This window comes from Myotis lucifugus, unplaced genomic scaffold (assembly GCF_000147115.1).
Source record: "Myotis lucifugus unplaced genomic scaffold, Myoluc2.0 scaffold_88, whole genome shotgun sequence".
Classification (NCBI taxonomy): Eukaryota; Metazoa; Chordata; class Mammalia; order Chiroptera; family Vespertilionidae; genus Myotis; species Myotis lucifugus.
Window position 1 is genome coordinate 3,772,632 of NW_005871136.1, and position 11,382 is coordinate 3,784,013.

An 11,382-nucleotide genomic window follows, 5' to 3' on the forward strand; every position below is an offset into this window, starting at 1 on the left:
ATCGTTGTGGACTTCTTTAGTTATGGATCCCCCCACACACCCAGTCCGCCGCCTGCTTTCCTTCTACTCAACTCCAGACATACCCCCCTCGCTTGCCCAAATTAGACGGTGGCGGTGGATCCGGCGCTCCCGCCAGCTTTTCCAGGCCATCGTCAACGACATGAAGGTAACGGGGGGCGCGGGCGCGGGCGTGGGGTCCCCTTGGGGGCGCGCGGCGGCGGCCGCCGTGGCCCGCTGTGTCTGTGCGCCGCGGGGTCTGTGTGTCCTTGGCTGGCCTGCGTCTGCCGTGCGCCCGGGTCCCCGGCCGCCTGCCTGAGGGTGTGGGTGCTCGTGTGTCGGGGTGTCCGTGTGGTCCCCAGGGTCCATGCTCTGGGTCACCCAAAGCGCAGCGCCCCCAGGGGTTCGCCCGCGGAGCCTGCGCGCACCCGGGCTCCCTGCGCCCCAGACCTTCACACCATGAATGAGGTCTGGCTCCTGGGGTGCCTCTGTGGACCTTTAGCAGGTCCGGGTCTCTCCGGCCTCCGCCCCCTACCACCACCCTGGCCCCCCCATACCTCAAAGGCTGGCCTTGAAGCCCCGTCCATACTGTCACCACCAAAGCAGGGAAAATAATCAAGCGGAGAACCGTTAACTCCTTCCCCACCGGCCTTGGCCTCTGTGCCGACCCTGTAACTGTCACCCCCCGGACCCGGACCCGGCCCCCCAGAACAAGCTTTAGAACTCCAAGGTTCCCAGGCTGAGTGTCCCAGCGTACCGAGGCCTCTGTCCTTACCGTGGGAGGAGGAGCGGAGAAGGTTGGGATTGGCAGAGCAACCCCAAGGGAGGGCCTTCCCTACCCTGCTTCCACCCGGGCCTCAGCCCCAGCCCCTCCCCAGGATTGCCCAAGTCAGGCTGGAGCAGGCCACTGGCTCCGGGCCCACCATTGGCTCACCAGGCGGGGAAACTGAGGCTGGGGCATGACTCAAGGGTCATTTAGGAGACGGCTAGACACTGTCCCTGACCTCACCCCTCTTTGTCCATCTAGGAGGCCAGGGGCATCCTTCCCCCAAGAGGCCGGGTGGCAGGGCTGGCTGGGGCCGACAGGGGGGAGGAGGGGGCAGCTCCAGTGGCGGGAGGGGGTCAGGAGCTGTTCCCGCCCTTCTCCTTTGGGGTGGGGGAGGAAAGAACTGGGTTCCCACGGAAATTTTGAGAGCCCCCACCCTCCCAGCTTTTCACACTTCCAAGCAACCACACAACCAAGGTGACATCACAGGCCCGGGGGGAAACACCACTCACGGAGGTGCAGCCGGCCCGGCTGTGCTCAAGCAGGCCCTCCGGAGGTGGGGGTGACAGGCATGCCAGAGACCTGCTCCCCACAAGAGGCCTGAAGCCCCCTGGCCGGGGACCACGGGCAGGCAGCATGGGGGTGCCCCCTACCCCCATATGGGGTGCTGGCCTCTGTCTGCCTTCAGCAGCTCCTCCTGCCCTGTGGGCATCACAGCCCTGGCACCAGGGTCTCCTTCTGGGACCGGGCAGCCCGGACCACCCTCCCCCCCTCCCCCAGCCACTCCCAGGGCTGGCACCCCCTCCTGCCGGCAGCCTCTCCAAAACACTGCAGAGAGCAGCAGCTCTTGCTCCGAGAAGAGCGGTGGGACTGCCTCTCTCCCTCTCCAGGGTATTTGCAAGGAACTTGGGGACAAGACAGAAGCAAACGGGCCCAGGTTGTAGCTAGAGGTTCAGGCAGGATTTTCTGACGTGGAGGCAGAACGGGAGAGGTTTCACCTGGGGCGATGCCAAGCACAGATATTCCCCTGCCTGTGACACATGCATATGTTCCGGCCAGGGACAGAGCAGGGGACTGGGCCACCTGGAGGCCCGTCACCTGGCTTTAGGGGACAGCTTCTGGCTCTTCCACGGAGGGCGGCCATGTCAAGAGACTGACCTTGCCCCATGAGGCTTCTCCACTGGCCCCACAACAGCCCGCCCTGGCCCTTCTGAAGGCCCACACTTGGCTTGAGGGCCGGAGGGAAGGGCTCCCCGAGCGGTACCTGGAGCTGGAAGGGTGTGGAGGCGGGCACCCACTCAAGGGTGGGGAGGGGGCCCTCAGGAGCTTTCCCCGCTGGCTGTGCCTCATTGGACTCAGCTCAGATGCCCACTTGGTGCCAGGAAGCCCACTGAAGCCCAGAGGGGGGCAGGGACTTGCCTAAAATGGCAGGACTGGGCTCAGTACCTGGGCTCTGCTCAGTCCCCACCTGCCCGGGCAGCACCTTCAGCCAAGTGCATGGGGCCTCCTCCCAGCCCTGGCCCATCCAGAAAACGGGGTCGTAACTTTTGCCTGCCCTCTCAGGAGTGGTGAGTGTCACCCAGACCAGAGGCCCTGGCTGGGCTCCTGGCGGGGAGGCAGGGATCCCATGTCCCCGTTAGCCAGCATTCCCTGAGCACTTACTAGGTGTTGGCGCATGCTAAGTGCTTTCCAGGCAGTGCCTCCTCGAGTCTCTCCAACCATGTCAAACTCGCGGCCGGACGGGCTGCATGCCTCATTCAAAATAAACGAGGCAAGTTTGACATGCTTGCTCTACACTTTGCTCTACGCTGACCCCCGAAGGAGGTATACTTCCCATCCTGATCTTACAGGTGAGGAGGCTGAGGCTCAGAGAGGGGTCCCTGGCCCAGGGTCACCCGGAAAACCCTCTCTCGGGGGTTGTAGCCTGGGTCGCTCACCTGCACAGCCAACGCTAGGACCACGTCCAGCACCCAGAAAGAGTCTCTGAGGGCCAGGGTCCCCAGCAGCCTCCTCATGGGTCTCATCCCTCCCACTTGGACACCTCTGGTGACCAGCACATCACCTTCCCCTTCCTGAGTAGCCGCCCACTGTGCTGGAGGCAGAGCGGGGTCTCTCCCGTCCCTGCAGTCCCTGCCCTCTCCCCACCCTGAGGCCCAGATACTCATCTCCCCGCGGCCTCTACCTTGACCGCAGGGACCCGTCAGACAGGGATCGGATCCTGACTGCCACTCGGCAGCCTCGGGCCAGTCTAACCTTCATCCCTTGAGCCTCTCATCTCTAGAATGGGGGCGGTCAGTATTCATTTCACAGGGCCGGTGGGAGGGTTCGATGCGATCCCACGGTGACAGGGCTCAGCGCACCGCAAGCACGCGGTCACACTCCCTAGTGGGAACATCCCAGCGTCTTAGACCTGCAGCCAGGCGCGGGCCCAGGGAAGCCTGAGGACACGCTCCTGGGGCACTGGCTGCTCCGGCCCCTCAGATCCTCATCTCGGGGGTCCTTTATGAATTACCAGTGGGGGTGGAGTCCTCGGTCCAGCTGCTGAGGAGGAACTGGGCCTGGCCTCCCCATGCCCCGTCTTATCCCCTCTGCACGAGAGAGCGAGGCTGGGAAGGTCCGAGGTGGAGTGAGCCTGGCTGGGTCGAAGCTGTCGAGATGGGCCTCAGCCCTGTAGGGAGGACGGACTTTTCTCTGCCGGGTTTCACCTAGTCCCTTGCTCTCTCGGGCTGCCCAGGGGCTGCTGCGGGGCCTGTAGGGGTTTCCTGGCGGCCAGGATGGCGGCCTCTGGACCACTGCACTCCCCCCACACACACACCCACCCCCACCTCGCATCGTCTTTCCTCCCTGGAGGTCTCATCTCAGCAAGCCTTCGTTCGGGGCTGGAGGGGTGCAGATGGTAGGGGTGCCAAGGGGAGGGTCCGCTCCTCGGGCCTGCCAGGGAGGACCCTTGCCCCTGAGCTGTGCCCAGTGGTGACAGCCCACCCACAGCCTCCCCCTCCCCCTCCAGCCTGTGTGAACTTCTCAAATATTTGCTTTCCCTGGGCACTGGTTGGGCTGGGCTGGGAGGGGAGGGAGTTTCTGAGGCTCCCAGAGGCTGCCCTGTCTCCTGTCCACCCCTGCAGGCTGTCCTCGGTGAAGAGGCCATTTCAGAGCTGCCCCTGGGGTCCCGGCCCAGCGAAGCTTCCCTGGGAGCCGGGGCAGGGTCTCTGCCTTCCCTTTTTCCTTGGGATCAGGCCACAGCGCCTCATCCCACACGGAAAGGGAGGGCTGGAGACCCTCGGGGCTGGGGCTCTGCTGGGCCAGGACCCAGCGGCCATGGGAAGGCACGTCAGCCGGAAGAGCCCCTTGATTAGACTGGACAGCTCGGTCGCCAGGAGCCTGGCCTCCCTACTGGGAACCCCCCCCCCCAACTTGGAGCTTTGGGCCAGGCTGGGATAAAGGCCACACTGTGTCCCCAGGAGGGGAGGGAGGGGAGCCGGGGGTGGAGAAAGGTGGCTCTGTTGGCCGCACAAGGCCCCATTCAGCCCAGGGCCTGGCTGTCCCGGCCAGGCTGGCCGGGCCCTGCGGCTGTCACACCCTCCCCGGGCCTGGGAGCCACTACTGCCGGCCGGGTGGTTGCTGGCCGGGCTGGCAGCAGCTTCCAGGGCACAGAGTAGCGCCCTCAGGGGCCCCAATAGAGACCTGGAGTGCCTGGAGCCCTGCCCCCTACACGGTGCCTCTGTCCGGTGCCATGGGGAGCAGCCAGGGCCACGTCCGGGGCAACATGGTGCCCTCATGGGGCTCAGCCCCAATCCCCTGCCAGGCCCGGGGGAGCCCCGAGGACACAGGACCTGCCATTTACTGTTCTCACCTCCCTGAGGGAGGATGTGACTGTAGGCAGGAGGCCGAGCTTCCTGATTGTCAGGGAGGAGGGAGGCACAGAGGCATCGGTTCCAGGGCCAGGACTTCCTCCTGCTCCGGGCTCTGTCCTGGGTCCTCTGTCCCGCCAGGGGCCCAGGGGCCTCCCTCTCCCGGGACAGGGAGCCCTGCAGCCCTGTGACGTCTCACTTCCTCCCCATCTCCCCGCAGAGCTCCTACCCCATCTGGGAGGACTTCAACTCCAAGGCCACGAAGCTGCACTCCCAGCTAAGGTGAGGCTGCTGAGGGCGCCCCGACTGGGGGAGGGGGGGGGCAGGGGAAGTGAGGACACCTCACAGCAGACCCTCCACTGTCCATCTCCCCAGGACCACTGTGCTGGCTGCTGTGGCCTTCCTGGATGCCTTCCAGAAAGTGGCCGATATGGCCACCAACACCCGAGGTGGGGAGAGGCACGGCTGGAGGTCGGGGGGCCCTGGGTTAGGCTCAGGCTGGACTGTGAGCCAGGGAGAGGACACCGGGCCCAGGGTCGGGATCTTGAGCTCTGCTCCCTCGCGGAAGGGGCTGGCTGTTGAGAAAGGGAGCCTCTTGTCACTAGAGGCTGCAAGCAGGAGTGGGAGACGGGGACAGGGGGGCACAGGGGCCTCCGTTCTTGCTGGGGGCGCCCCTTTGGCCCCTCGGCCACAGGCGTTCACCCTTCTGCTCAGTGAGTCTGAGGACGGTGACTTATCACCCCCTCATCTGCCCTCAGAGGGCACAGGGGCAGCTGAGCCTTCCTGTTGGCTCTGGCGTCTCCTTTCTGGTCTGAGGAGCGGGGACCTGGGTCCCCTGTCCCTTCAGGTGGTGAGAACCAAGACAATGAATGGGCTGGGGCTGGCACTCGCACACCTGCATCTGGGCACCCCTGGGGTGGTTCCTGGTAGGGGGAGGGGACTTGGGCCGGCTCTTGGGCTGTCTTTGGTTCTGACCTCTCCCAGCTGAGTGAAGGGCCCCTGACCACCAGAGCACCTGCAGCTGCAGAAGGCTGGCGTGGCCGGCATGGGCAGGGCCGTGGTGGGGCTCGGTAGCTACTGGGGAATGATCGTTCTGCCACGGTGACACAGGGACCGGGAGGACTGTGGGATGCTGGGGACAGGATGGGCGGGACGGCCTGGCCTTCGCGGGGCCAGCGCGCCCCCTCGTGGCCGAGGCCGGGAGTGCAGCGGTCCCGATGGGCCCTTTCCCACGCCACGCGCTTGCCTCGCCAGGGGCCACACGGGACATCGGCTCGGCGCTCACGCGCATGTGCATGCGCCACCGCAGCATCGAGACCAAGCTGCGGCAGTTCACCAAGTGAGTGGGCGCCGCGGGCGGGCAGGGGTGCGGCAGGAGACACCCCTGCTGGCCCTGACCTTGCACCCCGTGTCCGCAGCGCCCTGCTGGAGAGCCTCATCAACCCGCTGCAGGAGCGCATCGAGGACTGGAAGAAGTCGGTCAACCAGCTGGACAAGGACCACGCGAAAGGTGAGGCTGGGGCCCGGCCGGGTGCCCGCCCCCACCCTGCGGGGACCCAGCACAGCTCTCCTCTCGTCACCTGCAGAGTACAAACGGGCCCGGCACGAGATCAAGAAGAAGTCGTCAGACACGCTGAAGCTGCAGAAGAAAGCGCGCAAAGGTAGAGCCCAGAGCTGCCCATCCAGGCACAGCCCCCCGGGGCCCCACTCCATGGACCCCACTGCCCTCTGGGGTGTCCCAGGGCATCATCCTGGCCAGAGGGACCCTATCCTGGACACAGGACCCTCCGACCTGTTGGGTGGGACAGAGGGAGCCTCCCTGCACCCAGACCAGGCCCCAACCTCCCCTCTCAGGAGGTGGCAGGAGGCTCCACCAGCCCAGGCGTCCCCCACCCCGCCCATGCCCCGGAGTGGCTCTGTCCATCGGCTGTCTTTCACACATTCTCTTTCTCTGTCTCTCCTCTTCCTTCCACATCCTTCCTGTAGAGCTACTTGGTAAGTCAAATGTCCATCTCTCCAGCTGCTTCTCCCGTCCTCGTCGCATTTGTCTGTCTCCCCAGCTCAGGGCCATTGGAAAGAGCTTCTCCCGGCCGAGGAGGTCGGCCTAGCGAGGGAGGGGCCTGGGGCACAGTTCCCCGGGGGCCCCGTGGCCACCGCTGGGTCAGTCTGCCAGGTCAAGAGGGGTTGGGCCGCCCTGGGTGGGGGGCACAGGCCTTGTCTGCCTTGCCCCCGCCCTCCCGCCTGCCACCCAGAGTTCTTACCTGTCACCCCCCACTTCCTGTCTCATTGCTCCTCTACATCATCCTCTCGCCTCTCTCTGCTTCTCGGTGTCACCATTGCTGTCCTGTGCATTGCTCCCTGAGCTGAGTGGGGGCCCACATGGAGACACCCCTCTCCCCTGCTCCCGGCGCCCAGCCCCTGCTCTCCTGACCAGGGCCTGGAGGACAGCTGAGCCCCATGCTCTACTTTGCTCTGTTCCCACCCCACCCCCTCCAGTACCCCAGGAGGCGAGAGGGTGCCATCCTGCAGGCAGTGAGCGTCCTGGGGGGTGGAGGTCTCCTCAGGGCCCCCCTGAGCACAGCTGTTCCAAGGGCGGCCCTGGCGCTGCCCAGGACTCTGCCCACCCCGGGGCCTGGGTGGCTTGGCAGCTTTGGTGTCTTTCCTGTGTACGTGTCTGTCTGTCTTCTTTGCCTGCTCTGGGGACCAGCCCCTCTACACGTCCCAGAGTCCTGACTGCCCTCCCCGGGTCCCTGGCCCCCACGGCAGTGCCCAGCCCCCAGCCAGGAACACCACGGGGCCTGAGCCATGGACGCAGCGAGCGGGCCGGGTCCCCAGCACGGCCTCTCCTCCCCACCCTCCAGGGAAAGGCGACCTGCAGCCCCAGCTGGACAGCGCCCTGCAGGACGTCAATGACATGTACCTGCTGCTGGAGGAGACGGAGAAGCAGGCGGTGCGCCGGGCCCTGATCGAGGAGCGCGGCCGCTTCTGCACCTTCATCACCTTCCTGCAGCCTGTGGTGGTGGGTCCCTGGGGCAGCGGGGCTGTGAGGCATCCCACACGGCCTGGCTGGGGTCCCCTGGGTGCTGCCATCACCACATCCAAGAATCAGGATTTGGGAACTACTGAGCATGCGCCCGTCTTTTCTTTTTTAATATATTTTTATTGATTTCAGAGAGGAAGAGAGAGGGAGAGAGAGGGAGAAACAATGACGAGAGAATCACTGATCAGCTGCTTCCTACACACCCCCTACTGGGATCGAGCCCGCAACCCAGGCATGTGCCCGGACCGGGAATCGAACTGTGACCTCCTGGGCCGTGAGTTCTTTTTGGTGCTTGGTGTCAGCAGGCTGGGCCAGGCCCAGGGTTGACCCCGTGACCTTGGAGAAAGGCCAGTCTCTCTGGTCCCTAGCTGGGTGTGTCCAGTGCTAAACACTCCCACCCAAAGGCCTGTCTCAGCTCATCGTCACCGATGCGGTCTGGCAGACGGTCACGCCAGCCCCCGGCTGTGCAGGCCCGGCCTCCTGCAGCCCCGGCAGCACTGGCTGTGGGGAAAGGGGGAGGGAGGAGGGGCCAGGTGAAGCCCGGTCCCCCAGGTGGGCAGGCACGGGCAGGGCCAGCGGCCCTGACTCACTGCTTCTTCAGAACGGCGAGCTGACCATGCTGGGAGAGATCACCCACCTGCAGGGCATCATCGACGACCTGGTGGTGCTGACCGCAGAGCCCCACAAGCTGCCCCCTGCCAGCGAGCAGGTATGGCCAGGCCTGGGCACAGGGAAAGGGTGGGGCAGGGGGACGGCCTGCCCTTGGTTGGGGACCGTAGAGGAGGAAGGGGGACAGCATTTAGGGGACACTGCTGAGGACAAAGGACCGGACGTGTCCTGACACCCACTGTGGGGCATCCAGGGGCACCTGCCCAGGTGAGGGGTGATGTACCCCAGGACCCAGTAGGGGCTCAGACTGCGTGCAGATGGACAGAAGCCCCAGGTTCATGGGGCTTGGCCCTGACCCTGCCCGCCTCACCCCCCCACCATGCTCCCACTGCGCCAGGTCAGCCCCCGGGCAGCCCTGTGGCATTGCTCTTCCTGGGCACTCAGTGCCCAGCACTGCTGAGCACGTTCCAGGCCATCAGGGCATCACCCTCCAAGACGGGAGGGATCGGAGGCTCAGAGGTCTACAACTTGCCTGAGGGGCACAGCAGAGCCAGGATTCGAACCCCCTGGTGTCCTTCCTGGTCACTCTCACCTGGCTCCCCTGCCAGCGACAGCGCGTCCTCAGGGGCCCTGCTTCTCCCATATCCCCGGCCCGGCCTGGGCCGGGCTCAGAGCTGACTCTGTGTGTGAACTGAGCCTGGCCCCCTGGGCAGCGTCCCTGAGAAACAGCGGAATCTCCCAGGCATCCCCCCAGCCCTCTGGCAGCCTTGCTTCCCGCCCCCAAGTGAGGAGCTTTTATTAGGAAAGGGTTAGGGGGGCTTTGGGGAGCTTCAAACTCCCGGGGTCTCCTGTGGGGGCCGGGTTCTCAATTGAGAAGAGAGGAGGGGGGCCCTGGGCCTGCCAGCCCTCTGGGGGACCCCAGGAAATGATACGGCCCATGACCTCCATCCCTGTCCCTGTCCCTGTCAGGTGATCAAAGACCTGAAGGGCTCGGACTACAGCTGGGTCCTACCAGACCCCACCCCTCGTCGCCCCGGCAGCTCCAGCTCCCGCAAGTCCAGCATGTGCAGTCAAGTGGGGGGGCAGGCACGAAGAGGCTCCCACCAAACCTGCAGCAAGAGTTGCTGCAGGGCCCACAGTTCACAGTTCCCGTGTCACTGAGGGATTTGCAAGTGGAGAGGAGAGGACACCCTCAGCACAGGGCCGGTGGGGTCAGCGGGAGGGTTTGTGCGGGAGCAGCTACATTTCGGGAGCAGCAACCCCGTGCCTGGGGCCGTGCTCCGTGCTCCATGCTCCATGCTCCGTGCATTTTCCTTACTGAATCCTAACACACTGTTGGGTCTGGGGTTGTCCCCATTTCATAGAAGGGGAAACGGAGACCTAAGACCCAGAGTCCCAGCAGGTAACCATCGACTCTGCCAGGCCTGGCACAGGCTGGGGGAATCGTAAGGATCTCAGGTTGGGGAGAGGCGTGGCGGCTTCTGGGAGCGTGTGCTGAGGCCTCCGGCTGACAGGCGCTCCGGCTGGCTGGCTCCCGAGAACTGGTGCCTGGGCAGCCGCCACGGCCCGAACCCCAGCCCGGCCTCACTTAGTTGCCGGGCACTGGGGCAGGACTTGGAGAAGATGTGTAAGGATCACGGCTCCTTGGGTGGGAAGGCAGTGAGCACAGAGCAAGTTTCTCATTCTGGGGGAGCCCCCTGTGCCGGGCACCCCTGCCCCAGCACCCCCTTGGGCGGGGCACCACTGCTGCAGGGAGAGGAGGGCCGGGCATACTGGACCCGGGTGGTGGCATCACAGGAGGGAGTGCTGATCGCAGGGACACCCCTGACCAGAGACGGGGCGGGGGGGAGATCGGGGTCACACTCAGGAAGCCCTCATCCCCCGGGGGTGCAGTGGGCGCAGAGGATGTGAGCGGCAGGGCTGGGCACCTCGGGGCAGAGGGGACGAGGCAGTGGTGGGTCCAGGACCCACACAGACCATCCCCACCATCCAGTCAGGGTTTGACGGCAGTCAGACTCTGAGAGGACAGTGTGGAAACGATCAGACCTGTGTCTGGTTCTAGCGCAACTGGAAGCTGGCGCCTCCGTTTCCTTGTTAGCCTAAGGCAGCGGTTCTCAACCTGTGGGTCGCGACCCCTTTGGGGGTCGAACGACCCTTTCACAGGGGTCGCCTAAGACCATCGGAAAACACATATATAATTACATATTGATTTTGTGATTGATCACGATGCTTTAATTATGTTCAATTTGTAACAATGAAAATACATCCTGCATATCAGATATTTACATTACGATTCATAACACAATTCATAACAGTAGCAAAATTACAGTTATGAAGTAGCAATAAAAATAATTTTATGGTTGGGGGTCACCACCACATGAGGAGCTGTATTAAAGGGTCGCGGCATTAGGAAGGTTGAGAACCACTGGCCTAAGGCCTACTGTTCTAATGGCAGCATAGGAGGCAGAGAGATCGCCTCGCCCCCGGCGTGCCCTGATGGCGGCTTCTTGTATGTGCCCTGACCGGGGGTCTTTGGTGCTGTCCTCTGCCCAGGCCCACCCTGTCCCACGGTCCCAGAACCCAGCTCCCCTGGTACCTGGGTCTCAGGACCTTGTAGTCTAACATTGTCTTTTCCTTCCTTTGCCCCTCACCTGTCTCCCCACCCTCGTCTTTCACCTTCCCTCCCACACACACCCCCGTGTCTCCCTGTCTGGCTGCTGTCCCCCCGTTCACTCCCCCAGCGCCCCCAGCAGCAGTGGCAGTGCCAAGGGTGGCGGAGCCCCGTGGCCTGGGGGTGCCCAAACATACTCACCCAGTTCCACCTGTCGCTACCGCAGCCTGGCGCAGCCAGCCACCGCCACCGCCCGCCTCTCCAGCATCTCCTCCCACGACTCTGGCTTCGTCTCCCAGGATGCCGCCTACTCCAAGCCTCCCTCACCCATGCCTTCAGACATCACCAGCCAGGTGAGGGGGTGTCCGGGCCACTGGGATGGGCACACTGGCCTCATGCCAGCCTCAGGCTATTCGCGGGGGGGGCCACCACACCGGGGACAGACTGAGTTCACTGCCTCGAGGCTCTAAGGGGACAGGGGGAAGGTCTTGGAGCAGCCACACAGCCCCAG

The 11,382-nt window shown here is 64.5% G+C and overlaps 1 protein-coding gene across 2 annotated transcripts; it reads left to right on the top strand.

Moving 5' to 3' along the window:
- The first annotated feature begins 141 nt into the window (after positions 1-141).
- Positions 142-11,382, top strand: MTSS1L (MTSS1L, I-BAR domain containing). 2 transcript variants are annotated; one of them, XM_023756062.1, is made up of 11 exons: positions 142-166; positions 4,832-4,893; positions 4,987-5,060; positions 5,866-5,950; positions 6,030-6,121; positions 6,198-6,272; positions 6,598-6,606; positions 7,473-7,630; positions 8,253-8,360; positions 9,230-9,330; positions 11,098-11,382. In XM_023756062.1, the coding sequence occupies exons 1-11, from the start codon at positions 161-163 to the stop codon at positions 11,339-11,341; spliced, it is 1,014 nt and encodes a 337-aa protein (XP_023611830.1). In that variant the 5' UTR covers positions 142-160; the 3' UTR covers positions 11,342-11,382. The 2 variants fall into 2 exon arrangements, with proteins under 2 accessions (XP_023611830.1, XP_023611829.1); XM_023756061.1 differs by having other exon boundaries at positions 9,230-9,326; positions 11,094-11,381.

What these genes read in the sequence shown, in the direction of transcription:
- MTSS1L (XM_023756062.1), top strand. An exon ending in AAGCTGCACTCCCAGCTAAG is followed by an intron (nt 4,894 to 4,986) that starts GTGAGGCTGCTG and finishes CCATCTCCCCAG; the next exon opens with GACCACTGTGCTGGCTGCTG. An exon ending in TGCCCCCTGCCAGCGAGCAG is followed by an intron (nt 8,361 to 9,229) that starts GTATGGCCAGGC and finishes TGTCCCTGTCAG; the next exon opens with GTGATCAAAGACCTGAAGGG.